Raw genomic sequence first — 27,002 nt, 5'->3', positions numbered from 1 at the left:
CCACGCATTGGTTGTTGCATACCATGAGGAGTTGTGTCATACATTTTCGTATGTGGTCCGTGACCCACCATTATATGGAAACTAGTGCCACCACCAAAGTAACCTGGCTGCCCCGTAATTGCATGCATACCTTGCTGTCCAAAAAGCATTGGATTGGCACTTTCAAGTTGGCCTTGCATATGCATCAATTGCCTCACTAGCATCATTTGATTATGCTCAATGCCCATGTTCGGAATATCATGCTACTATATTGGCTCTTCCTTCGGTGAATCTTGCTATCCCAAAGCTCTCGAAGATGATTTCCTCTTCTTGCCTTTGCTTCCCTCCTTCAAGGGTTTAAAAGCACATAAACTGAGGATCATTTGCCAATTGCATAAACATTTCAACTGCTGTCCTCAATTGATCTTTACATTGTTAATCAAATTTCTCTTCCTCTTGTTGGTCATTAGCTTCAAGAGACCTAGAAGGACCCACCTTTTGTACAATACCCTCATTCTTAGCTTGCTGTCCATGCTTTGTGCCTTGTCCAAGATTAGACATTGCATTTTCCCCAATACTTTGTGAACTGCTAGATTGAGAGACATCATTCCTGCTTGATCCCATCTCACCATCCAAAGATATTCTTGCTGTAATGCTCAACTGAATACAATTTCAGCACTAGAGCAAAGCTTCTGACCTTCAACCAGGTGCCTTGGGCCCACCAATTCAAGGGAATTGATAGTATCCTGGTGATGGAACCATGAAACCAGCCTTCCTCCTTGGATAGGGTGCTAAATAACCTGACTAAGCACTAATTACAGCAAGCATAAAATTCACATAAACTGAAAATGCATACATTATCATTTTGATCTTGGATATTGGACACCATGTTGGCCCCAAATTTGCTGCCCCTTGTGGTATTTCTTTATCTTATATTGTGAATGGAAGGAGTACAAATGAAATCCTTTGATTTCCTCTGCTAATCCAACTGTCTCTTTCTGTGAAGACTGACCAACAAGCCTCGCAACCATTTTGCTTCTCGGTTTGCTTGGGGATTGGCCTTCACCGTGCTCCTTGGAAGACAAATTCAGTCCCAAATGTGATATTGGCTGGCTGGCCTCTTGAATCTCCACGAAATTTCTCAATTTCAGTTGTTGGAATTCAAGTCCTAGACCCTCAATTTTGAGCACATATCCTGGAGCGGCTGTTAAAACCCTAATTTCTGCTGTAAATTAGGTTTTATAGCAGAGATTGACAGAAATCTCTTTCTTTGATGGCTCAAACTGCTGGAAAACGTTGAGATAACTTGAGAGATGGTTGGGGGATGAGAGAGAATGCTGTGAAGAGAGAAATTTTAGAGTTTCATTATGAGAAATGCTGAAAAATTGTTGTTGCCCTGCTCATATAGCCATGGAAGGTGTCACTTATAGCTTAGGACCACCATAAAGATTGCTGCCCCCTCCTATATGTTGTCATCTACACCAAAGGGACCTTGGGATACGGTCACTTGCTCTTGGAGGGTTCTGAACTGCTGTCACATGTTGTAGAGCTGATCCTTGGTGGCTTCAAATCACATCAATAGTCTCTTTTTGCTCTCTAATAGCGTTCTTCTCTCTCAATGGTTGGAATAGATTCCATTGGCCCTCAAAAAATGTTTTTTTCACTTGCATGGGAAAGTTTTACCAAATGGTAGCCTTCTAATCCCATTTTTCAGCATTATCAACCTTATCAAATTAATTTTCAAATTATTAATTCGAAAAATTAATTTAATAATTATTCTAGTGCTCTAGTCAACAATTAAATTGGCTAGGCCAATTTGTCTTTCAAGTATCCTTGAGTAGTTATTGACCCTTAGATTGATATTAATTACTTAATTAATGCCTAGTCTCTAATGTCACCACTGACATTAGTAGCCAATAAATTGGTTTAGGCCAAAATCTGACATTGGGTACTACCTAGTATATAACTTATTACAACTTTTTCCTTTGACACCAGCTACATCCTCGGGTCCTTGGCCTGTTACTATGAAATAATTGCCATGTGCATCATATGTGCTAAACAACCTTACACATTTGATTAATAATTTAATCAAATGTTATTAGTATGATTAAAGCATCTTAAAATTCCACGTCGCTGTGACACTTACCTCAAAGACTCTCTTCTATGGCACTTTTGACTTGGTCATGTCTCTTAACATGTCCTTCAACAACTTATCCACAAGAAACTTGTTCTAGACATCCCATCCTCTCTCTCTCAATTGTCCTTTTGTCAAGCTTGTGCTCTAAAGCAAAGCCACATACCTTCCCTACTCTAAATCTCATTTTGTTACATCTCAACTCCTTCAACTAGTACATTCCAACATTTGTGGTTCTATCAATCTCGCATCACTTGTCGGAGCAAAATATTTTATGGTATTAATTAATGATTATTCTAGATATATTATTGTATATTTTCTCACAAGGAAGTGACAGATATTTTCAAAGTTCCAAGAGTACAAAAAAGCATTATAGAATAAGCATGAGTTATGAAGTAAGGCTCTACAAACGGATAATGGAGGAGAGTATACCTCCAATGAGTTTTAAGAGTACTACAAAGTCTTTGGAATTCATCGTGAGCTTACCATACCGTATCATCCAATCAGTAGCAAGTGTGGGAATGCCTAAGAAGTCTCCAGTCAAAGGCAAGTCACCGTTGAGGGTTCTTGGATTATCTCAGATCACAGAGGTTTCTCCCTCAAAAAGACTTCTAGATTTTCTTCTTCAAAATGGCATAGAGTTTTCTTACTATGGAACTGCAAAGGATATTCTGGCGATCTCCTACTCTTTGCATTAGGTCTTCCCTTCAATAGATGGCAGCTGATGTGTTTCTCCATCCTCCTGGCGGCCCAATGGCTAGAACGCCCTATAATTATACTTGGGTTGTCATTGATGAGATGCCTAAGAGAAATTAGAAGCTTAGTTGAATGGTCAGATTGACCAAAAAGCTCAGATGACTAAGACTTTTACACTTAGATAGTCTCATTGACTAGAAGCCCATATAATGAGTGGTTTTACGATGTGAAACTAGATGTTGTCATGTTTGAGTCTTTGTGTTTCAGTCGTGGTCATACATGGTGTGTTTCCTCAGTGCAAACCCTAGTATATCTTCACAGAAGCACTCATGACTTCATCTGTTGATCCATCCTCACTATCTTAAACTCCAAAGCAAACTCATTTGTCATCTTTATACCCTACATAACTCAGCTCAAAATTAGCAAGTACTCTAAGAAGCCAAAAGACCTCTTTCTCTGTTAGAGTTCTTCGAAGGTTACCAAGGCTAGCTTCAATGTCTTCTATGAATAGCATTACATCTTGCTCTCATTGTTATGATCATTCATCCTCCATCACCCATCTCCTCCTCCAAACCCATTACTCTTTTTAGCTCATATGACTTTGATGAGGATGAAGTAGTGTCCTTATCCACTCCATGCTTCAAGAGCTTGGATGATCTCTGAGTCTAAGCTAATATTGTAGTTGGCGAAGCAAGAAATCCACTCCATGACAGCATTCCAGAGCCGCCAAACTACCTTCCGTCACTTGGATACTGTGAAGTAATGAAGCTCCTTATTGGCAAGCTGCCGTGATTGAAGAGGTCAAGGCTCTCCTTCAAAATCACACTTGGACATTGGTCCCTCTAATGGGTTCTTCGAAAGAAGCTCAAACCAGATAGTACCATTGACAAGTTCAAAGCCCGCTTGGTAGCTCGAGGTTTTGAAGAGATAGAAGGCTTGCACTATGAAACTACCTTCTCTCTAGTATTGTCCATAACATCCTTATGGATATTAGTTTCCATGGTTGCCATAGCAGCAAAGAAACCTGTTTCTTTGAGTTTGAAACTTGTGAAAAGTTTCTAACAGTAAAAAATGTGGGGTTTTTTTTATAGGGGGAATCAGAAAACATTGGTTTTCTAATAAAAATTGTTGGGCAATATTAAGCATGATCATTATGATAAGTAATGACTCGTGAGGACTCAAGATTTTGGATGACAAACTTACTTTTATGGGATTTTGTTTAGTTATTGGACTCTATCAATCTAGTATCTAGATTCTATTCTTGTCTTAAGAGTTGATTATTTTACAGCTCTAGTCTCATTTATGTGTTATCTATCATATATTATGGTTCATTTTGGATTTTGACATTTTGTTAGTTTATTTTGGAATGAGAATCATGATGTTGCAACTTGACTTAGTCCATATTGTGCATGAGCTATTTACATGTTTATTTTAATTTTCTTTGTGTGATATGTATGAACCATAATGTTTGAGGTCTGAACCATAGTAAAGACTAACTTTGACATAAGTCAATAATGGATCATGGATATGTAACGCATTATCCTCAATTGATTCTCATGTATTATTACTCAAGCTTGATTGGTCTTTCTTTGTTTAAGAGAGAGTTCCATAGAGGTTTAAAACCTCTTTCCCTAGTTAAAACTGTTAAAAAATCCCTATATAAAAAAACCCACGTTTTTTATTTTATCCCCTCCTAAAAGAAACTTACGAAATACATTTCTAAATGTTTCTAACGTTTTTGGTTGCTACAATGGTCGCTCAATTCAAATTACTTTTGTATCATGTAGATGTCAAAATTGCAATTTTCCATGGTTACTTAGATGAAGAAATTTATATCCTAGTCTCCTTACTTTGTAGATCCGAAAGAACCTAATCCTTTTGTCTTTTAAATAAAGTTGTGTATGGCTTAAAACAAGCACCCAAGTAGTGGTATACTCGAATTCATACTCATTTAGTACACCATGGCTTTAGAAGGTGAAATACAGATCATAACATTTATGTCCTTATCCAAGGCAACATAGTCATTGTCGTAGGGCTTTATGTTGATAATATTCCTATTCTAGCTAACTCACATTATGCAATGTCAAAAGCTAAATCCATAATATCCTCACAATTTGCAATTACAAATTATTGTCCTATGCATTACTTTCTTGGCATTAAAATAGATCAGTGAGCTACATCCATCAAAATGCATCAATATACCTACATCCAAACTATTCTCTCTTGCTGTTCCATGAACAATTGTAATCCCATGGTCACACCCTCTTGCTCAAAATCTCCAACTCAATCCATTTTTATCTCATTCTTTCTCCATTGAGCAAGGCAAAGAAATGAAAACTATACCTTACATGGGAGCACTTGGATACTAAAGGTATCTAATCACTTGTATATGCCCAGATTTGTGTTATGAAGGATATATTCTTTCAAAGGCTATGCATCAACCAACATACGAGCATTGGAAGCAACTGAAAAGAGTTTCGAGATATCTCAATGCCACATCTCACGCAGGACTATGTTTTTCTAAAGAACACAATGAGTTTATTTTAAAGGCTTATTCGGATGCAGATTGAGGTGGAGACCTTGATACCAGAAGGTGTCTCACAAGCTTTATTGTTACTCTAGTAGGTGGTCCCATCTCTTGGAGTACCAAGCAACAACAATTAGTAGCTCTTTCTACTATTGAAGTAGAATATGTGGCATGTAGTATGGCAGCACAAGAGGTGATTTGCATTAAGAAACTCCTAAAAGGCATTAGTTTTGGCTATCACCCTTAGCCAGTTCCTATCTTCACTGATAACAAAGCATGCATCTCTATGGTTTGAGGACCAAAATTAAGTCTTAAGCTTTGTCACATTGACATGAGATATCATTTTGTACGATAGTTAGTGGAAAACTCTCATATCACACTTGATTATATATCCTCTTGTGACAATCCTGTTAACTTTCTCACCAAATCAGTTTCTCACCTAAAGCACAAAATTCCAATGCAAATCCTTTGTATGCTCTAGGGAGGGGGATATGATATGACTTCATTGAGGGATGTAAATCAAATTTTCATTGGTTTTTCTTTTTTTTGTAGTTGTATTCAATTATATTTTCTATCTTTTTCTAATGGAATCCTTTTGAGAGGGCATATTAGGATAAAGTTTGGATAAGATGTTTAGAGATAAGGATACGCAACATGTGGACAAAAGGATCCCATAATGATCCTCATTGTAAATATCCCAGATATTTAAAATAGGAGTGCACCTACCTCATTCAATGTACCATGTATATATACAACTGTAAACAATGAAATCAATAATTACAATTCACTCTACTTTCCATACTCTCTCTCTCTCTCTCATGATGGAATGAATGACTTATTGACTATTGTAGTGTAGTCATGGGAATATCAACATAGTTGTAACTGGGTTGTACATGACACATATTGGAAATATCCATTGAAGCAGGAGAAGATTCAATCTTTTTATCAAAATGAGTTTCTCGATTATTGATCTGAAATATGGACATATGCAACACATTCAAACACCTTGTCTACTTTTGGTGTAGACTGTTTAGTAACATATGGTGAAAGTGATAGACATAGATCATGGTTGTCAGGTATGAAAGGTACGATAACGCACGATACGATAAAATACAGTGCTAAATGGTACCTTAAGGTTTTATAAGGTATGGTGTGATATTAGTACGAAAAAAAAAACTTGATTATTTTGGACTAAAGATAGTAGAATAGATGTTTCAAGTCCAAATAGCAATGCTATTAGAGTATATAAGATGAATACTTGAGGGTAACATGCCAAAGCTTGATGCTGCATGTGCAACATGCGTTACTACCACCTACAACTTACAACCACATAGATGGGAGTGGATACATCATACATGAATAAATATACGAATAAGAGAAGTGTGGGATTGAGAGAGAGAAGGTCAAGAGAAATTGTTTGAATCTCAAATAACCTAATCTCATGGGAGAATCATATTAGTATAAGGAGCATTTAGCTCATCCCAAAGCGCAGTTCAAACAAGAAAAGATGTATCCATTAAGTTGGTACCTTATGGTACTAATACGTAAGGTACGGTACCTAAATTATGGTATAGTATGAAACCTTTCGAATGTGGTACTAGTGCAGCTATGCATAGACTGAAAATCTGTTCCATTATAATTTATTAGCTGCAGTCCAATACTAAGTGTACTTGAAATGATTGTATCTTTGATGTTTTTGAATTGAAGTTATTGGTTGGTTTGATAGTGTTTAACAAAAAGATTACACATCTGCATGTTGCTGTTGGTGTTAAATTTTCTTCATAAATTATATTTTTGATTGCAGGTTTGGAATTGGTTTCAAAACAGGCGTCATGCAGTGAGAAAAAGTTCTAGAGCAGCTGAGAAGCCACCTGGAGCTATAACCCCGTCACCTGCAGAACCATCTGCGCCCAAGAAAGCAACGATTACACCTACAGCAGCTCCATCAGGTGCTTGTGTAGGCTACTAAATAGTTATAGCATATGCGATGCTCAGTTGTGCAATTGATTATATAATGCACTCTGCATTATGGTGCCTGTTTAGAAGGTTAACGCACATTGTTTTTTTCAATAGGAGGGAGAGGAATTGAGCAAACTAAAATGGAGTTTGAAGCAAAATCTTCTCGAGATACTGCATGGTAACATGGTGTCTTCTTTTATCATGCCTATCAATATGATGTTTCTTGTCAGCTTTTAGATTTTGACTTTAATGGACATGAGATTGATCTTCGTTTCTGTATATCAATGTTTTGTACCTCGTTATGATTGTTTTGTTAGTAGACACACGTGCGCTTATGTCTTCTACTTGTATGTTCATCTCTTGCTTGTGAGCTGCAGTCTGGGTCAGACAAGGACATTAGACTCTGTCAGAGGTTTTTTTGGTCAGTTCATCTCTCTTAGGCATTTTAGGTGGATGGCCAGAAACCTTGGGTAGCCTGTTTCCCTCTTCTTCAGCAGCCATTTCAGCCACATGGCTGTTAGAGATTTGGTCACCTCCAGGACAGGAGGTAAGCAGTCACCATGTACAGGAGCAGGTTGGGCAGCAGGTAAGCAGTCACCAGCAGTTTGACCAGCAATCTAGGCAGGACGGATAGTTTTGGGCATGTGCAGCAGTGGTCGCGGACTGTAGATAGGTACCATGTGGCAGTGCGTGCATTTATTGCAGCAGTCGGCAAGTCATTTATTGTAGGTGCCCAGTTAGGATAGTAGTTAGCCTAGTGTTCACGGAAAACATTTTTTGTAGTAGATACAAAAACTTCTAACTCAAAAATTTGGAGGGATTTTTGAATCAAGTTACATGTATTTGCCATTTTGAAACTTAAAATTCAAGGGTTCAAGGTTTTAAACCTTCCTCTTTAAATTTTGGAGGTTTCTTTGGAATTTTTGCAATTCACTTTACATTAAACCTTGGTTTTTCATGAGCACTGACTATTGGCCATTCACTTTTTGTCATCATTTCCTGCCTATTTAGGGCAAGCATGCCCCTTCTCACAGTCACTTGTTCTTTGTGAAGATTGAGAGAAAGCTTTGGCTGTTCATACTCTTACAACTCTTTGTACATGCTGCCTTCTATATTCAACATACATTCCTTGTAGTCTTCAATATCTTTTCTTCTCATTTCTTGTCTCTATGTTCACTTCTTTGTTTTAGTCAGGTCATATGCTTTTGCATTTGTTGCATGTTGACATGGTATCAAAGTAGTGCTGGAAGGACTGATTGATCATGGGCAGACTTGAAGAGGAGGTTTCTGTTAGCCTGCTCTATTATCATTCTCAGTCTGTCATCTCCTGGTTGTGAGCTCCTGTCAGAGTCTGACAGGAGACAGAGGAGCTCTGTCAGCTTGGTAGCTGCTGTTTTTGTCTGCATTCAGCTTCCGAGAGTCACACAGCCCAAACTGGGCCTTTTGGTGTGCAGTCGGCCCAGATTTTTGGGCAGGTCGGCCAGATCTGGCCAAGTCGGCCAGATTTGGCAGGTCGGCCAGATCTGGCCAAGTCAGCCAGTTTTCTGGCCTGGGGCTATATATAGCAGCCCCCCAGTCATTCTCAGCATTCTCTTCTGCAGGTTCAGCACACTCTCCGTCCTCTCCCACTCCGGCATTGGTGCTGCCATTGCTTTCAGTCTGTTTTGGTGCCCTCACTGACGCTCCGGGCTGCGTGCAAGGACTGATCAGTCCATTTCAGTGTATTTAGCATTCATTTTAGTCAGTGCAGATTTTCTTCCTTCATTCCCTGCTTTCTCTCTCCCTTCCTCTGTGTTCGTGTTCTTCTTCCGTTGCGCACTCTCACATGGTATCATCGCCTGACTGAGAGCACGGAGGACATAACTAAGTGGAGAGATACCTCACTTCTGCTGCTGTCATCCCTTCAACTGCCCAGGCGGCCCCTCTAGGAGGCCCTTCTTCCTGCGTTTGCTGCAGACGACTTCTTCCGAGGCTGCCACGTCAACCAGCGACCCTTCTTCCTTGCGTTTTCCATCAGGCTGTCCCTCCTTTTGCTGGGCGACACATCATCAGGCTGCGTTTTGCAGATCTGATGGTCGCTACCACTCCTGGCGGCACATCTCCTGCTGGCGACCCATTTTTTGGTTGCGTCTTGGTGCTGGCGGCTTCTTTTCTGGTGATCGTCATCAGTTAGCTTTGCGTTTTGCAGATCCAGGTGTTTATAGGCTATCACAGCCTGCGTCTTGGTGGTTGGTGACCATACTGCTGGTCATACTTCGGCTTCGGCACAGTTTTCTTTGGTTTTTTGGTATTTTGCAGATTGGAAGATGTCTTACCAGTTTTTAGGCTTTGACGACTCAGAGGATAAGCTCCTTTCTCATCATTCCTCTGAGCGGAGGCGGGATTATTAGGAGTTTCGACGTCGGGAGGAGCCTCCTCGCACTCGTCCCTCTTCAGTCCATGCATCTCTGAGGGTTCCATCTACCGTGAAGGTATCTTTCGTGAAGACTGCTTCAGATGTGCGGATGCCTTTCTTGATTCCCTCTATTCAGGTGCCGATTCTCCCTTTCTTTCCGAAGGAAGATAAGTTGGATGGTTCCAACTACTCCCTCTGGTCGTGCAAGGTGGCATGCATCCTCGATACATTCGACCTTTGGGAGCTTGTTTCTTCGCCCATCGACCGTCCCCCCGTGGATTCGTCCGATGGCACCTCTATGGACCGTGCAACCTTATGGGATAGGCTCAACTCTCGAGCCCGTTCCTTTCTTTTTATGAGTCTACATGATTCTGTTCTTGTACATGTTCACAGGTTACAGACCGCGGCGGAAGTGTGGAAGAAGCTTGCGTCTTTGTATCAGGACAAGATGTTTGTCCACAAGATTTCCTTGGAGAAGAAGTTGCGGATGGTCAGTCTTGATGATTCTTCTTCCATGAAGGAGCACATCACGAAGATGGAGGACATGCGAGGCGAGTTAGCCTCTCTTGGTCGTATGATATCGTCTGAGGATATGGCGATGATTCTGTTGACTCAGCTGCCATCACCCCGTTATGATGTCTTCTATACCAGCCTCATCACCTCGAGGACCCGTGAGACACTCCTATGGGAGGAACTTTCCCCGCTTGTCTTGGAGCATGACGAGCGACTCAAAGAGGTGGGTGCCAGTGGCTCCACCAAGGCTTTTACGGCAGGAACAGGTGGCGGCAAGAAGAAGAAACAAAAGAAGGAGAAGGCCAAGGACAAGGAGGAGGAGGACAAGAAGGATGCGAAGGAGAAGAAGCCCAAATGTCCCCACTGTGGGAAGGGCACTCATCCCGAGGAGAAGTGTTGGCAGAAGTATCCCCATTTGAAGTCCAAGGAGAAGGACTCGAAGGCGGCCCCAGCTACGACAGAGTCTGCGTTTGTGCATGTCTTTGTTGAGGAGGATACAGCCCTAGCTTCTACCACTCTGGAGAAGCCTTGGCTCGTGGACAGTGGAGCATCTTCACATATGACCTTCCGACAGGATTGGCTTCAGGATCTTCGTTCCCGAGGGGATACTGTCACCATTGGTGACAATTCTACAGTTCTTGTTCGAGGCGTGGGGATTCTACCTATGTTTTCTGACAGGCGGTCTTCCTTCGCCAAAGTTCTCTATGTCCCTGATTTGGGTTTTAACCTATTGTCTGTGCATGGCCTTACTCAGCTAGGTACCTGAGTCATTTTTACTCAGGATGCAGTCACAGTGGAGGACGCTTCTACAGGTGATGCTCTTTGGACGGGTACACAGGAGGGTGGGCTTTATACGCTCACAGCCTTGGCTGCGAGGACTTCCCATGAGCTTGGGCTGCTTTGGCATGCTCGGTATGGTCATTTGAACCTCGATTCTCTTCGACGGGCTTCTCGGAGGAAGATGGTGGAGGGACTTCCAGATTTCCCTCCTCTTCACACTTTGTGCCCTAGTTGCTTGAGGGGCAAGCAGCATAGGCAGCCTCACCCTCAGGTTGCTTCTAGGAGGGCTACTTCTCCGCTTGAGTTGGTTCACACCGACCTTTGCGGACCAATGGGCACGGCCTCCCTTGGGAAGGCCAAGTATTTGATGCTGATTGTGGACGACTTTAGTCGTTATGTGTGGCCTTATTTCTTGGAGTACAAGAGCGAGGCGTACTCCCGTTTCTGCGAGTGGCAGGTGTTTGTGGAGACCCAAACAACTTCCAAAGTTCGTGGCGTTCGAGCTGATCACGGTGGCGAGTTCACTTCTCACATTTTCTCTCAGTTTTGCAGGGATCATGGTATTCGGGTGGAGTATTCCCATCCGAACACACCATCCGAGAATGGTGTGGTGGAGCATGCGAATCGGACCATGGTGGAGATGGCCCGATCTATGTTGGAGCATAGGAGTCTTCCTCATTTCCTTTGGGATGAGGCGGTGGCTACAGCGGTGCATATTCGCAACCGCTCTCCGACTTCGGCTTTAGAGGACATGACTCCTTATGAGGCTTTCCTTGGGACGAAGCCTTCCGTGTCCCATTTTCGCATCTTTGGGTGCGATGCTTTTGTCCATGTGGACAAGAAGAAGAGGAAGACGAAGTTCGACTCTAAGTCGAGAAAGCTTATCTTCGTGGGTTATAGCACGACCACGAAGGGCTATCGGCTCTACGACCCGACAACATGGAAGGTTGAGGTGAGCAGGGATGCGATCTTTGATGAGACTTCGGTCTCTGAGGATCCGATTGATGGTTCTATTACAGGTGCTTCTTCGACATCGACAGACCCCCCCCACCTTCTCTACCTTCTCTTCCTTCCAGGATACCCCTTAGCACCCCACCCATTCCTCCTCCTCCGGCTTCCCTTACCCCTTTGGTGGATGTGACTCCTTCTACGAGTTCTTCCACCCCTTCAACCTCCCCTCCGGAGTCTTCTTGGGATACACAGCCTTCTTCAGGTGCGGAGGATCTATCTTCATTTGGTGAGGGGGAGTCCCTCTCCGATATGGGTGCTTTGCAGCTTCCGGAGACTACACGGTCTCCCTCGCGGCAGGAGGAGTCTCTTAGGATTCCCTTATGGTATCGCCGGCTCATGTAGGATTCAGGTGTTACTCACTTTCCTGCTTCTTCTACAGGTCCACGTCGATCAGCCCGATTACAGGCCCAGCGGGATAGTTTACTGTGTGTGAACTATGCTCTTATGTCTTAGATTCTTCAGGATTCTGAGCCTTCCACTGTGGAGGCGACTCTTGCACAGGATATTTGGAGACAGGCTATACAGGCTGAGCTCGATTCCATCGAGCGAAACCATACTTGGGAGCTTGTATCGCGTCCCGAGAAATGGAAGGTGATAGGTGTAAAATGGGTCTTTAAGACCAAGTATCTTGCAGATGGCTCCTTGGACAAGCATAAGGCTAGGCTTGTTGCCAAGGGTTTTGCACAGCGCGCAGGATTGGACTACTTCGAGACTTTTGCTCCTACAGCTAGGATGTCCACCATTCGAGTTCTTTTGGCTCTTGCCGCTCATCACCGTTGGCCTGTTTATCAGATGGACGTCAAGTCCGCTTTTCTGAATGGCGTCCTTGAGGAGGAGATTTATGTTACGCAGCCTCCTGGTTTTCTTGTGCAGGGGAAGGAGGATCATGTCTACAGGCTGCGAAAGGCTCTTTATGGCCTGAAGTAGGCTCCTCGTGCTTGGTACCAGAGGATTGACCGCTTCTTTCTACAGAGTGGCTTTGCGCGCTCCGCTCATGATCCCAACCTCTACTTACGGGTTGTGGATTCTCTTTCTGTTTTCCTTATTTTGTATGTCGATGATCTTATCATTACAGGGAGCGACACTCAACAGGTGGAGCATACTCGGTCCATTCTTCAGCAGGAGTTTAACATGACGGATCTAGGGATCCTTCACTTCTTTCTAGGACTGGAGATCTATCAGATGGCACAGGTCATCTTTATCTCGCAGCACAGGTACATCTCCGAGTTTCTTTCGGAGTTTGGTATGGTCGCGTGTCGGCCTATTTCTTGCCCCATGGACCCTGAGTCCAAGCTTTTGGCAGATGGAGTTCCCCTTACAGATGCCACTCGTTACAGGTGCCTTGTAGGCTCTCTCATCTGGCTGCTTTACACTCGGTCGGATATCTCTTTTGTGGTGGCTTTGTTGTCTTCTTTTATGAAGACTCCTACACAGGATCATTGGCAGGCAGCCTTGCGTGTTCTTCGATATTTACAGGGGAATCGATCCTTCAGGATCATGTATGGAGATGGGATTACCCTTTTTGGATGGAGTGATTCTGATTGGGCAGGTGATGTGGGTTCGAGACGATCCACTACAGGTTATGCTTTCACCCTTGGATCCGGTGCTGTCTCTTGGAGCAGCAAGAAGCAGCCTACTGTGGCACTTTCTTCTACAGAGGCTGAGTATCGGGCCCTATGTTCGACCGCGATGGAGGCAGTTTGGCTTTGTTGCTTACTGACGGAGATTGGCTTTTCCCAGACCGGACCTACGGAGCTGCGCGTGGACAACTAGAGTGCTCTGGCTCTGGCAAAGAACCTGGTGTTTCATGCTCGCACGAAGCACATTGAGGTTTAGTATCACTATGTTCGAGAGCGGATCGTGGCTTCGGAGCTGGTGGTGGTCTATTGTCCTACGGCGGCCAATGCGGCTGATCTCTTCACGAAGCCTTTGCCTCAGGCTTCTTTGCTTCCTCACATGCGGTTCTTAGGTCTTCAGGCCCTCCTAGGATCTGAGAGGGGGTGTTAGCTTGCTCTATTATCATTCTCAGTCTGTCATCTCCTGGTTGTGAGCTCCTGTTAGAGTCTGACAGGAGACAGAGGAGCTCTGTCAGCTTGGTAGCTGCTGTTTTTGTCTGCATTCAGCTTCCGGGAGTCACACAGCCCAAACTGGGCCTTTTGGTGTGCAGTCAGCCCAGATTTTTGGGCAGGTCAGCCAGATTTGGCAGGTCGGCCAGTTTTCTGGCCTGGGGCTATATATAGCAGCCCCCGAGTCATTCTCAGCATTCTCTTCTGCAGGTTCAGCACACTCTCCGTCCTCTCCCACTCCGGCATTGGTGCTGCCATTGCTTTCAGTCCGTTCTGGTGCCCTCATTGACGCTCCGGGCTGCGTGCAGGGACTGATCAGTCCATTTCAGTGTATTCAGCATTCATTTCAGTCAGTGCAGATTTTCTTCCTTCATTCCCTGCTTTCTCTCTCCCCTCCTCTGTGTTCGTGTTCTTCTTCCGTTGCGCACTCTCACAGTTTCACCGTGAGACCAAGGATACATTTTCAACGTTTGAGAGCAAGCGGGAGGGCTGCACATTGACACAAGGCTGAAGTGAGCACAGACTTGTGGGTTGTGCATTTTCAACTTTTGGCAACAATTTGTAGATTTTAATTGCCTCTAATGGTTAATATAGGTTTTCAATGAGTGAAGGAAGCCCTAGTAAATTGCCTTTTTGGTGTGTGATGATACTTGCCATCTTGGAGTCTTATGCTTTGGTAGAGCTTGTTGAATGCCCACTTTCGCTTGTCCCTCGTGCTCTCTTGCATACTAGCCATGATTGCTCATATCAAGTCATTTGACCAATGCTCATGAGATATGGATGAAGTAAGAAGAACTCTACTATAGGATGACTGTCATGAAGAGGGTATCTTTGGAGGTGCAAATGTGGACTTTGAATCTAAACAAATTTGCTTCCATGCGTGAACATGTGAATGAGCTTTGATAGTTATAGATGCAGGTTCAGAATGCAAGCAAGGCAATTACCTCTAAGGTTTATGTTTGAGTTCTCTATGTTTCAATGGTGGTCGTACACTGAGTGTTTTCTTTTGCAAACCCTAACATATCTCCACACAGTATTAGAGCATACCGTCTCGTCTCTTTCATTGATATTAGAGCTAATGCTTTTGCAAAGAGTTACCTGAGGCTATCATGGATTTGTTGCTTTGTTTCTAATGACACTATACATCATGTGCGGGTGGTATTTGTGTTTCTCCACCCCCTACTATCCGTGTTTATGAGTCTATGGCCATTGGTGCAGTGGATCATTGATCTCCCCCTCAGTTAATGTCTCATGGCATCTCAAACTGGTTTGGTCATTATTCTCCCCTAGGCTAGTTTCTTAGGCATCCTAGGCCATCCTCAGTGTTGGAAATGCAATCCACACTTGCTAGAGAAAACTAGCTCACTATTGGTGCAGCGGCGATGAGTTGAGACTAGGTTTGAATCCTAGGCCAAATGGAGGAAGATTTTCGTAATTGGATAGATCGGAGGTTATCCATTACCTTAAGGTTTTGGAGGCTAGATGGCTAGCCCAATTATGGGAAACTTTTAGTTAAGCACGTACTGGCATGAATAATACTGGAATGGTGACCTCTCGAGAAGGGGAGGTAGAAGGTGTTGAGAAACTACTTTTTTAGTTTACATACTTTATTTAGGGTTTCACATTGACAGCCCCAAAAAGGGCTGGTGTTCACATTTTGGCCACTTTTTTAGTGGGTGCCCACAAAAGGGTGCGCCACCCTAGACAGCTTATGCCTATAAATAGGCAATCGCTGCATTCATTCTTTACACTTCTACCGCCATTCAGTCATTCTTCACCCCTCTTCATCCATCATCAAACACCCTTTCCTTCTCTCACCAATCCCTTCCATTGCCCTCACAACTTTAGGAGGACATTGCGGTTCGTGGCTTGTGGCTGCCTTCACCCTTCGTCTTCTGCTTTAGGTGCTGTGTTCCAGTATCAAACATTGCCTTTGAAGCATCTTCCACCTAGCGTTACCATCCTTTGCTTGGCGTCAGCACCCTTCTCCTTCAGGCTCCACCTTCACCTGCGTTTTTCAGGTTGGAGGCCTTCTCCTTGCCTGGTGTCATCATCTCCAGCTTGGTGTCAACATCTAGCCACTAGCGACAGTCTCCGTCATTGAACGTCAGTGATTTCATCACCCATTTATTATAGGGGTTGTTGGGACTTGCGTTTTTGCAGTGTGGCTCCTCCTCCATCACATGGCGTCACTCGTCTATCTCAGGGGCAATTGAGACTGGCGTTTAGTCTGCGGGTTTTGTTACATGGGGAAAAGAGCACATGATATGTAAACTTAACAAGAGTTTGTATGCGCTGAAATAGGTACTACGAGAATGGTATTATAAATTTGATACATTTATGCAATCTTAGGGATTCCATGGATCTCAAGTTGATCACTGCTTATACACCGAGAAGGCTGCAGATGGTAGCCTTATTCTCTTGGTTTTGTATGTGGATGACATGCTGATTGTTGGAGCGCGCGGGTAGCGGAAGCGTGAAGATTTTCAGCAGAGGAAGTGAACAGGTGAGTGAGAGTGAGAGTAAGAGTGACAAACAGATTTGGGTGTACCAACAATGTGTTGGTACACAAAGAATAAAATGTATTTATACTTAGGGCCCTTAAGGGTGCATTCACATGTACAACATAACAATACACGTGTAAAATACACGGAGGTGAATAAAGGACCTTTACATCCCAACAACCTCCTTCTTAAAGGTCCGGAGTGAACCTTTAACCAACTCCCACTAGTCGTATGCAATGCTCATGCTGAGCCTTGCCTAGACTTTTAGTGAGAACATCTGCAGGGTTGTCCTATGTTTTGATCTTGGTCAATGTGATTAGACCATCCTCCAGAATCTGTCTGATAAAGTGATATCACACATCAATATGTTTTGTGCGTGAATGATACATGGCATTTTTAGCCAGACACACAGCACTCTGGCTATCACATCCCAACATTGGAGTACTCATAGACATGCCGAGATCCTCTGCAAGTTTGCTCAACCATATAGCTTCCTTAGAAACTTCAGTAGCTGATATGTATTCAGCTTCAGTAGTACTCAGTGCGACAATGTTCTGCAACCTGGAGCACCAAGAGACGGCCCCTCCAGCAATTGTAAAGACATACCCGCTAGTGGACCTGCGAGTGTCTAAGTCACCTGCCATGTCTGCATCACAATAACCCTGCAAATTAAGTGCACCCTGCCCATAGTAAATACACTTTCTTTGTGTACCCTTCAGATATCTAAGAATACTCTTGACAGCCTCCCAATGTGGTTTGCCAGGATTTGACATTCCCTTCATTGCATTGGCTTCCATGTCATCTTTTGGGCTGTTGGCTTTACTAAGCTTAAGGTATGGAGGTAAGGGTACTCCGAGAGGCTTAGCTTCAGCCATGTTAAATCTGTCCAGTACCTTTTCAATGTACTTTTCTTGAGATAAGAACAGCAATTTCTGCGTTCTATCCCTACGAATCCTCATGCCCAATATATGCTCTGCATTCCCCAAATCTTTCATGGAAAAAGCTGATTTCAGCTGATCTTTGAGAGCATCCAAGCTAGTCTTTCTCTTCCTAGCTAACAACATATCATCCACATACAAAACAAGTATGATAGGGCTGCCATCTGTATCCTTTTTCATATACAAACAATGATCTGCATGGCTGCGTGTAAACCCATGTGAGAGCATAAAAGTGTCAAACTTTTTGTACTACTGCCGTGGTGCTTGTTTCAGCCCATATAAGCTGCGTTTTAGTTTACACACCAACTGCTCTTTTCCAGGAACTACAAAACCCTCGAGTTGTTTCATGTAGATCTCCTCATCAATGTCACCATGCAGAAAAGCTGTTTTCACATCCATTTGGTACAGCTCTAAATCCAACACAGCAGTGAGAGCAAAAAGCACACATAGTGTGGTCATCTTCACAACAGGTGAGAAAACCTCCTGGAAGTCAATCCTTTCCTTCTGTGCATAACCTTTGGCAACTAATCTTGCCTTGTACTTGGGTTTCCCATCAACTGTCTTTACTTTGTAAACCCATTTGTTTGGAAGAGGCTTTCTTCCTTTGGGCAACGACACAAGATCCCAAGTGTCATTAGCATACAGAGATTTAATCTCTTCCTGCATAGCTAGCTCCCACTTATTGCTGAATTTGCATGACTTAGCCTCTTTATATGTCAGAGGCTCACCCTCATCAGTAAGCATCACATAATGCAAAGAGGGGTCATACCTATGTGGCTGCCTTCTTAGGCGTGTAGACCTGCGTACCCAATGATCTACATTCTCAGGAATCGGATCTACATCTGGAGGCATGTTATTTTCAGCATTTATTGGCTGCTGTTCGCCATTTTCAGCATGCTGTTCATGCTGTACAGCACCTTCATTTTCATTTCCAGCACCTGCATTTCCATAATCAGCAAGTCTATCTTGCTGTCCATAACCTCCCTGTGCTTCTATTTGCTGTCCATCATCATCTGGCTCAAAGATAACCGGCTAATCATCAGTTTCAGCCTGTGGTACAGCACCATGAGGCTCATCATTTGAAGTAATAGGTGGCTGCAAATTCTGAAATTTGACATTTTTCATGTCTTCATCAGAGGCTAAAGTACCTTTCAGCAACTTTGCCTCATTAAACACAACATTACGGTTGCGAACAATTTTCTTGGACTGAGGTAGCCACACTCTATAGCCAAATTCACCCTCATCACCATAGCCTATGAAAATGCCTTTGGTGGATTTCGGGTCAAGTTTATTCCTCAGCTCATTTCTAACATGCACAAAAGCATCACAGCCAAATATTCGAAAATGGTCATATGAGGCCGGTTTGCCAGACCAAACCTCCTCAGGAATGCCATTATTTAGGGACCTGTTTGGAGAGCGGTTGCAAATGTGAACCGCGGTTTTAAGTGCCTCTCCCCAAAATTCATGAGGGAGATTAGCAGTGGACAGCATGCATTGCACTCTCTCACATAGAGTCCTATTGTATCTTTCAGCCACACCATTTGAAGAAGGGCTGTAAGGGGCTGTAAGCTCCCTCTTGATCCCATGCAAGTCACAAAAGGGCTTAAATTCATTAGACGTGAACTCACCCCCATTATCAGTTCTCAAGCATTTCAACTTTCTACCTGTTTGAGTGGTCACGAATGTATGAAATGTTTTAAAAATAGCAAACACTTCACTTTTCTTTTTCAACAAATAAACCCAAATCTTCCTGGAACAATCATCAATAAAAGAGACAAAGTATGCAGCACCACCCAATGATTTCAAAGGCATGCTACATACATCAGAATGCACTAAGTCCAATACATTTGACTTACGGAAGACACCAAAGTAAAAGGAAATTTTCATTTGCTTTCCAAACTGACAGTCATTACAAAAATCAAGTTTAGAGCCTTTTCCATCAACCCTCTTCAAAGAGGTAAGAACATCAAGACCTTTCTGGCTCATATGGCCTAATCTCTTATGCCATAACTCCAGATGACAGCCAATTTCAGCAATTGCAAGAAACTTGCCATTCAAGGCTTTACAGTACAGACAATACAAAGTGCCCTTCTTGGTTCCTTTAGCAATCAGCATGGAACCCCTTTTTAATTTCCATAAACCACCACCAAACAGTGTGGTGTAACCATGCAAGTCAAGCTGTCCAACAGATAGTAAACTCTTCTTGATGCTAGGCACATATCTAACATCTTTCAACACAAGTTCTTGCCCATTATCCAAAGACAAGTGTATGGTGCCAATCCCATCAATGCTACAAGCATGATTATTACCAAGGTAAACCTTGCCATAACAGCCTGCATCAAAAGTAGCAAAACACTCCAAGCATGGAGTCACATGGAAAGAGGCACCAGAGTCTACAATCCAAGTCTGAGTGACACAATCATCAATTGACAAAAGTGCATCAATCATATCATCCTTGGTGATCTGCATATCCTGCATGTGACATACAAGGGCACTATAATCCACTGCACATAATACATTAGCCTCTGCATCTGAGAGCTCCTCTATGACAACACTAGAGGCCACATTGGCCTTTTCCTTGCCTTTACCTGCCTCAGATGCATCTGTCTTTTCCTCTTTCTTCGTTTTGTCTCCTGCATTCTTCTTTCTCTCTTGTTCCTTCTTGTAATACCTGCAATCAGGCTTCTTGTGGCCCTTCCGACCACACTGATAGCATGTAACATCGCTCTTTTCTTTTCCTTTGCTCTTGCTCTTGCTTCTCTGTCCAACATTTGCATTTTTCTTTTCAGCCTTGCCTCTAACATTATAAGCTGAGTTGCTGCCTTCTCCACTAGACTTACGTCTAATTTCTTCATTCAAGATGGAACCCCTCACACCATCATATGTGAGATTGGGGTTATTGCTGAGAGAAACAACCAAAGTCTCCCAAGAGTCAGGCAATGTCATGATCAAAAAGATCGCCCTCAACTTATCATCAAAATCCAAACTTGCATCCTTGAGCTGATTTAAAATGCCAGTAAATGCACTCAAGTGCTCAGCTGCAAGCTTGGACTCACCCAGCCGCATATTCACCAACTTACGCATTAAATGCACCTGATTGACAGGTGTGGTGATCTCATAGGTAGTCTTCAACTTCTCCCATATTGCATGACCAGTGTCTAAACCCTTAATGTCTGTCAAAATGTCATCAGTGCAACCTATCTTTATATAAGCCACAGCCCTTTGATTGACTTTGGCCCAATCCGCCTCAGACATTTGTGCGGGTTTATCCATTTGCAAAGCATCCTCACAATCCTTTAGGAACAGTATGCCCTGAATACGATCTTTCCAAAGATCAAAGCCCTGACCATCAAATTGCTTGATTTCCATCAAACTTTTAATGTCAGAACTGGAAGAAGTTGCAGCCATTTTTCACAAGTACAAGTGTAAAAGCACTGAACTGCAAGAGCACAAGCTAAATCAGCAAATACACTGCTGTTCTTGGATAACCAGCAATAATCCTCTGCTGTCTTGACATAAACCAGCCACTGCACAGGCAAATAATGCAGAAATTTATCAAATTCTGCACAAAATCCCAAATTTCCAGGTCCAAATGTGCGCAAATGTCACCCAAACTGACTCAGCTGAGCAAAATTGCATCAATACATGAAAAGCCCCAATTTTCCTTGGTCCAATGCCAAGAAATTTTACTTGGATGAGCAAAATTCCAACAAATTTTGAAAAATCCCCAAATTAATTGAGGTCAATGCGCACAATGTCTGCAATTTCTGACACAGATGTCACTGTCAAGCATAAACAGTATCAAATCTGGGAAAATCCCCAAATTTCCAGGTTCAAATTTGACCAAATCTGAGAATTGTGCTTGCGCGCGTGAACTCCCATCAGTGGCAAAAGGGTTGCTTGCAGTAAACCTTAGAGAAATTTAAAAAATTTATGGAAGAAAAATGTGTCGAATCATGCCGTCACCAGCCGTTGACTGTTGTGCTGCCCGTCAGATGCCACGCAGCTTGTCGCTTGCCCGTCAGATGCCAGGCAGTCTGCGTGAGCTGTCGCCTGCAATTGTTGACTTGCGCTTGATGCCACGCAGCGTGTCGCTGCAGTTTCGTGACCTGTGCAGCCTGCGCCTGGCTTCTCGTGACCTGTTCGACTGCCTACCTGGTCAAAAACGACCTGTCCTGGTTGCTCATGACCTGTTTGATTGCCGCTTGATCAAAAAACGACCTGTCCCTGCCTGCCAGGTCAAAAACGACCTGTCGCCTGTCTATCAAGCTGTCGCTTGCACAAAACGTGACCTGCAACACTGTCGCCTAACTGTCCAGCACATATACGTGCCTGAAACAATGACGACCTGACCTGTATGAGTGACGACTTACTGATTTCTCGCGAGCGAAGAGCTGGTGCTGTCTCACATGGACTTCGAGGAGCGCGAGCACCTTAACCTCAGCTCTGATACCAGTTGTTGGAGCTCGCGGGTAGCGGAAGCGTTAAGATTTTCAGCAAAGGAAGTGAACAGGTGAGTGAGAGTGAGAGTAAGAGTGACGAACAGATTTGGGTGTACCAACAATGTGTTGGTACACAAAGAATAAAATGTATTTATACTTAGGGCCCATAAGGGTGCATTCACATGTACAACATAACAATACACGTGTAAAATACACGGAGGTGAATAAAGGACCTTTACATCCCAACATTGATTGTAGATAGGAATGTTCATGTCTTGGACTCCTTGAAGCAAAGCTTACACAGTAGCTTTGATATGAAGGATCTTGGTGAGGCTAATCATGTTCTTGGCATGTGTATACTTAGGGACAGATCGAAGGGTCTTCTCTATTTGTCACAACAAGAATATGTTACTAAGGTTTTGTAGCGTTTCAATATGGAGGGGGGGGAGCCATTGGTATACTGTTACCTCCATATGTGAAACTTTTGGTGCAGATGACATCCCTATATTTGATAATGGAAAGGTTGAGATGGCCAAGATTTCTTATGCTTCAACAGTTGGTAGCTTGATATATGCTATGGTTGCTACACGTCTTGACATTGCATTTGTGGTGAGAGTGGTTAGTAGATACATGGCATATCTTGGCAAAAAGCATTGGGAAGCAGTGAAGGGTACCATGAAATACCTTAAGGGCACAAAGGATTTGTGTATTTGCTTTGGGAAGTAGAAGTCATCTTTTGTTGGCTTCACGGATGCAGACTATGCTGGTTATCCTGACTCTGTAGGAAGTCTACTTCAATATATGTGTTCACATTCATAGGGGGAGCAGTCTCTTGGATATTCACATTGCAAAAGTGTGTTGCATTGTCTACTATAGAGGTAAGAGTATGTGGCTGCCAGTGAGGCATACAAGGAGGCTTTATGGCTTTCTCGTCTGGTGAGTTGGCACTACAGAGGCTCCTATCCTCCACTATGATAGTCAGAGTGCTATCAACCTAGCATGGAATCTTGTCGTTCATGCAAAGATAAAGTGCTTATAGGTGAAGTATCATTTTATCAAGGATGTACTTGATAGCAAGAGTATTGAGCTTGTCAAAGTACAAACAGATGGTAATCTTGTAGACCTTCTCACGAAGGGTCTTCCCAGCAGAGCGGTTTGCTCATTCTCGCCAGATGATAGGGGTTAGATAGTATATGTGTATTTCAGCTTTGTACATACATAGACTTAGCTGATTCTTTGCTCTACCTTTAGGCATGTTGTCTTTAGGTGGGAGGTTGTCGGGAATAAAGGCTCACCGTGCCTTTTACGGTGTTTGGGTGTGCACGCACCCTTACACTTGTACTTTATATATATTATCAAAAACCTAAAGTGGTACACTTTGTCATTGTACCCACACATTGAGTGGCATGCTCTCACTCTCTTTCTCACTCTCTACTTTGAACTCTGCACTCACTCTCTTTGCATATCTTGTACTGTCTCGATCCTCGCGCACACTTGTCTTCACATTTTATTGGCTGATTGCATTTGGTTGGCCATATTTGGCTGTGGGCTGCCATACATAGTGCTCCCCTCCCCCCTCCCCAACCAAAAGAAAACACACACACATATACTTGGCTGGACACATTATCTTCTCGCAGGTTTAGTACACTCTGTCTTTAGCTTTCCTCCATATTGGTGCTGTTGTTGTCATCAGCTTGCTTTGGTGCCCTTATTGACATCTTGGGTTGTGTGCAAGGACTAATTAGTCTGTCATTGTAATCGGCCTTCCATTTAGATTTAGTGCAGATTTATCACTTCATTCTATTCTTTCTTGCTCTCTCTCTCTCTCTCTCTCTCTTTCTCTCTCTCTCTCTCCTATTTGTGTTTGTGTTTCTCTTCCATTGCGCACTCACATGGTATCATCACCTAAGTGAGGATGCAAAAGATTCTACAAGAAGAAAACACATCTAGGTTGTTATTTGGAGAAGATTTGTCGTGAAAAACTTGAGTTTGTTGTTGTTTGTGGGCCTTCTACCTCCTATGGCAGGTGGGTCTATATGCCCCAAATGATCACTTGTCTAGATGTGGTTTGTGGGACAGACTGACAACCTCTTTGGCACTTGGTAGACTAGGTTTGTTGATGGGAGATTTCAATGTGTACTGATGCATTGCAATCTACCTTTGAGCATTCCGTGATGGATGCTCCTGAGACTTATGTTTGGCAGGAGCTTGCTTTGAATATTCTTAAACAAGGTCTTTGGTCCTGTCTTTGCTTTGAATATTCTTAAACAAGATCTTTGGTATTGGCTTTGCCAATTGGATCCGGGATTCACTTTTAACTCGGCACAGCATATCATTACATAGTCTAAATCGTATCTATGTCATGCATGATGATGCCTTCATGTTGGAGATCTTGGATATGCAACCGGACCATTTTCATGTGTAGTTTAAGATGCTTGCATAGTTGGTGGTTCCTTTTGCATAGTTTCTGGGCAAGCTTCTATTGCACTCAATTCGTCTTATTTGAAGTACCCTATTTTCAATGATTATATGAGGCAACTTCTTGACCGTTTCGTGCCAAATTTCTTGTTAGGAGGAACTCACTCCTTTGAGCAATTGATTGGTAATGTACAAAGGGTTGCATGACAATATGGTATTCATCATGCATCCCTTTGTAAACAACACTGACAAGTGGCAAAGAAACTATTGACCTTAGTGCTTTCATCGCTTCGTCAAGCCCGAGACATACATTCTTGTCCTCACTAGCTAATTTATTGGTCGATCTTATCTAGTAGTTCCAATTGAGATCTTATTAGTAGGCTAACCTGAAATCTTTGAGTGACAATTTGCAAGATGCCTCTTGCCAGTCTCATTAAATTCTTTCGGGTTTTGCATCCTTCCCTTGCCCTTGAGAATATGGTTAGATTGTAATATACAAATGGGCACACGGTTATAGATCCACAGTCCATTGTTCTCATGTGTTGCAACTATTTTCTAGAGCTTCTTGGAACAACCCAACAGCCATGTGAGCACATTTCTATAGCCCATTCGTTTTTTATGATTTGATTCGAGTCCATGTTTCATTTGACATACAAGTTGCATTGGAAAGTGACATTCATGAGGATGAGGTCATGGATGTCTTATTGCACTTACCCATGGATAAAAGCCTTGGTTGGGATGGCCTCACTGATGAATTTCTTGAGACGTATGCTACTCACTAGGTGAAACCTTCGGCTATGAATTTCTTGAGACGTATGCCTTGGTTGGGATGGCCTTACCGATGAATTTCTTGAGACGTATGCCACTCACTAGGTGAAACCTTCGGCTATGATGTGTCAACAAGTTTGGGAGACCAGAGTTATGCTAGTATCATGGAAGAAGGGAGTTATTAAATCGATCCCGAAAGTGCCATCTCCATCAAAGTTGAAAAATTGGAGACCCATCTCTTTAATGGGCTCCATGTATAAAAATTTCTCTAAAGTGTTGGCTAACTGCCTCCATAGACATCTCCCTACCATTGTGCAACCCAATCAATATGGCTTTGTTTAGGGTAGAAACATTTTTGCATAATGTGCTGAATGTGCAGATGGGAATTGACAATGCCAACCACTCTATGCAGGAGGTGGTATTAGTGCAGTTGGATTTGGAGAAAGATTTTGATTACTTGGACTGGTCCTTTCTTGCAGAAGTGATGCATACTATGGGTTATGGGCCACCTACATCTGAGTTGATCTATACCATTAGTGCTGATTCTTCTTCTAGGGGTATGTTAAATGGTGGTATTACTGACCCCTTCCCCCTTGCATGCTCGGTCCAACAGGGCTGTCCATTGAGCCCTTTGTTTTTTGCCTTGGCAATGCATCTTGTACTCATCATGTTATCCCATATGGTGAGCAATCGACAGTTGTCAAGTTTATCTTTTTTTTTTTGGACAGCATTTTGTTGCACAGTCACTAGCAGACGACACCTTCATGATCTTGGATGCAGAGAAGGACAATCTTCGGAAGGCATTGGATGTTTGGACACTATTTGGGTGTGCTTCAGATCTCCATGTTAATGCTGCAAAATCACCCCTCATTAGCTGCATTGAATTTGACATCCAGTCCTTGGGATGGCGGGGGTGGTGGTGGCTCATGGCAATGTTCTTAGGTACTTGGGATATCCTTTAGGTATTGATGTTGAGTCAAAATACTTGCTGGAATGGATCTCATGAAAGATGGAGGAAAAATTTATCTATTGGAAAACATAGACGTGGCCCTTTCATGTATGCCTCAAAGTAGCACAGGCCATTATGCTACCCATGCTTACCTACTTTTTACCACTTTTGTCTTGAAACACCACTTCTTTGGAACACCGCTTCTTTGAATGCACTTACTAAATATATCCGTTTTATGTTGGACTCCTTGCATGCATGTATCTCTTGGATTTCTTGGAGCCATGTCTGCACCTAAAAAAGAATGGGTGGTGGAGTGAGTTTGGATGTATTGATCCATATGATGCCCCTTTGTTGGTCACTCTTCAGAGCAATGTGTATTGATCATCATCCTTGGGTCTTTATAATCCTCTTTCTTTCGGAAAACCAAGGTGTTGTACATGTAACATGAGTATACAAGCATCCCTAATAGATGGTGCTCACTCCTAGTCTCTGTATAGATCCTCTAGACGAGTCTCCTCTTATATCTCTAGGTGCATGCTTATGAGGAAAGAACATAGAAACAAGGAACGACCATTTCGGCCTGTAGAAACGGCCTAACGCGTTCCAAACCCTCCGAGGAGGTGAAACGGCCAGGGAACATTCCTTGCCGTTCCCAAGGTCGTTCCCTACTATTCCTTGTTGTTTCTTTTTGTTCCCTGTTTGGAACGGCCGTTCTAGGCCTACTGACCAAAAATTGATTTTTTTTCTAGTTTTTTCTTTTTGCTTGTGTCACACTTCTACCACATGCTCACCCATCTCCATTGCCTAATGTGCACACACTTATCTCTTTTTTTTTCGTGAAGATAATTGAATTAAGTAGCAATATTTACATCAAACCATTAGGTTAGCTAAGAAAAAACAAACACAAATGAAAGGCTATCAAG

The 27,002-nt window shown here is 43.0% G+C and overlaps 1 protein-coding gene across 2 annotated transcripts in view; it reads left to right on the top strand.

Annotated features, from left to right (window-relative positions):
* Positions 1 to 27,002, top strand: part of LOC148014818 (protein SAWADEE HOMEODOMAIN HOMOLOG 2-like) — an 87,386-nt gene that overhangs the window by 33,912 nt on the left and 26,472 nt on the right. For both annotated transcript variants that reach the window (XM_087664898.1, XM_087664897.1), the window contains exons 4-5: positions 7,141 to 7,285; positions 7,410 to 7,473. In XM_087664898.1, coding sequence (XP_087521024.1) covers positions 7,141 to 7,285; positions 7,410 to 7,473 — 209 coding nt within the window. The remainder of the gene's footprint in view (positions 1 to 7,140; positions 7,286 to 7,409; positions 7,474 to 27,002) is intronic.

Source organism: Lygodium microphyllum, chromosome 24, assembly GCF_053477565.2.
Source record: "Lygodium microphyllum isolate KBCC chromosome 24, Lygodium_microphyllum_v1.1.10, whole genome shotgun sequence".
Taxonomy (NCBI): domain Eukaryota; kingdom Viridiplantae; phylum Streptophyta; class Polypodiopsida; order Schizaeales; family Lygodiaceae; genus Lygodium; species Lygodium microphyllum.
The sequence above is the reverse complement of the archived record's forward strand: the minus strand, read 5'-3'. Positions and strand labels throughout refer to the sequence as shown.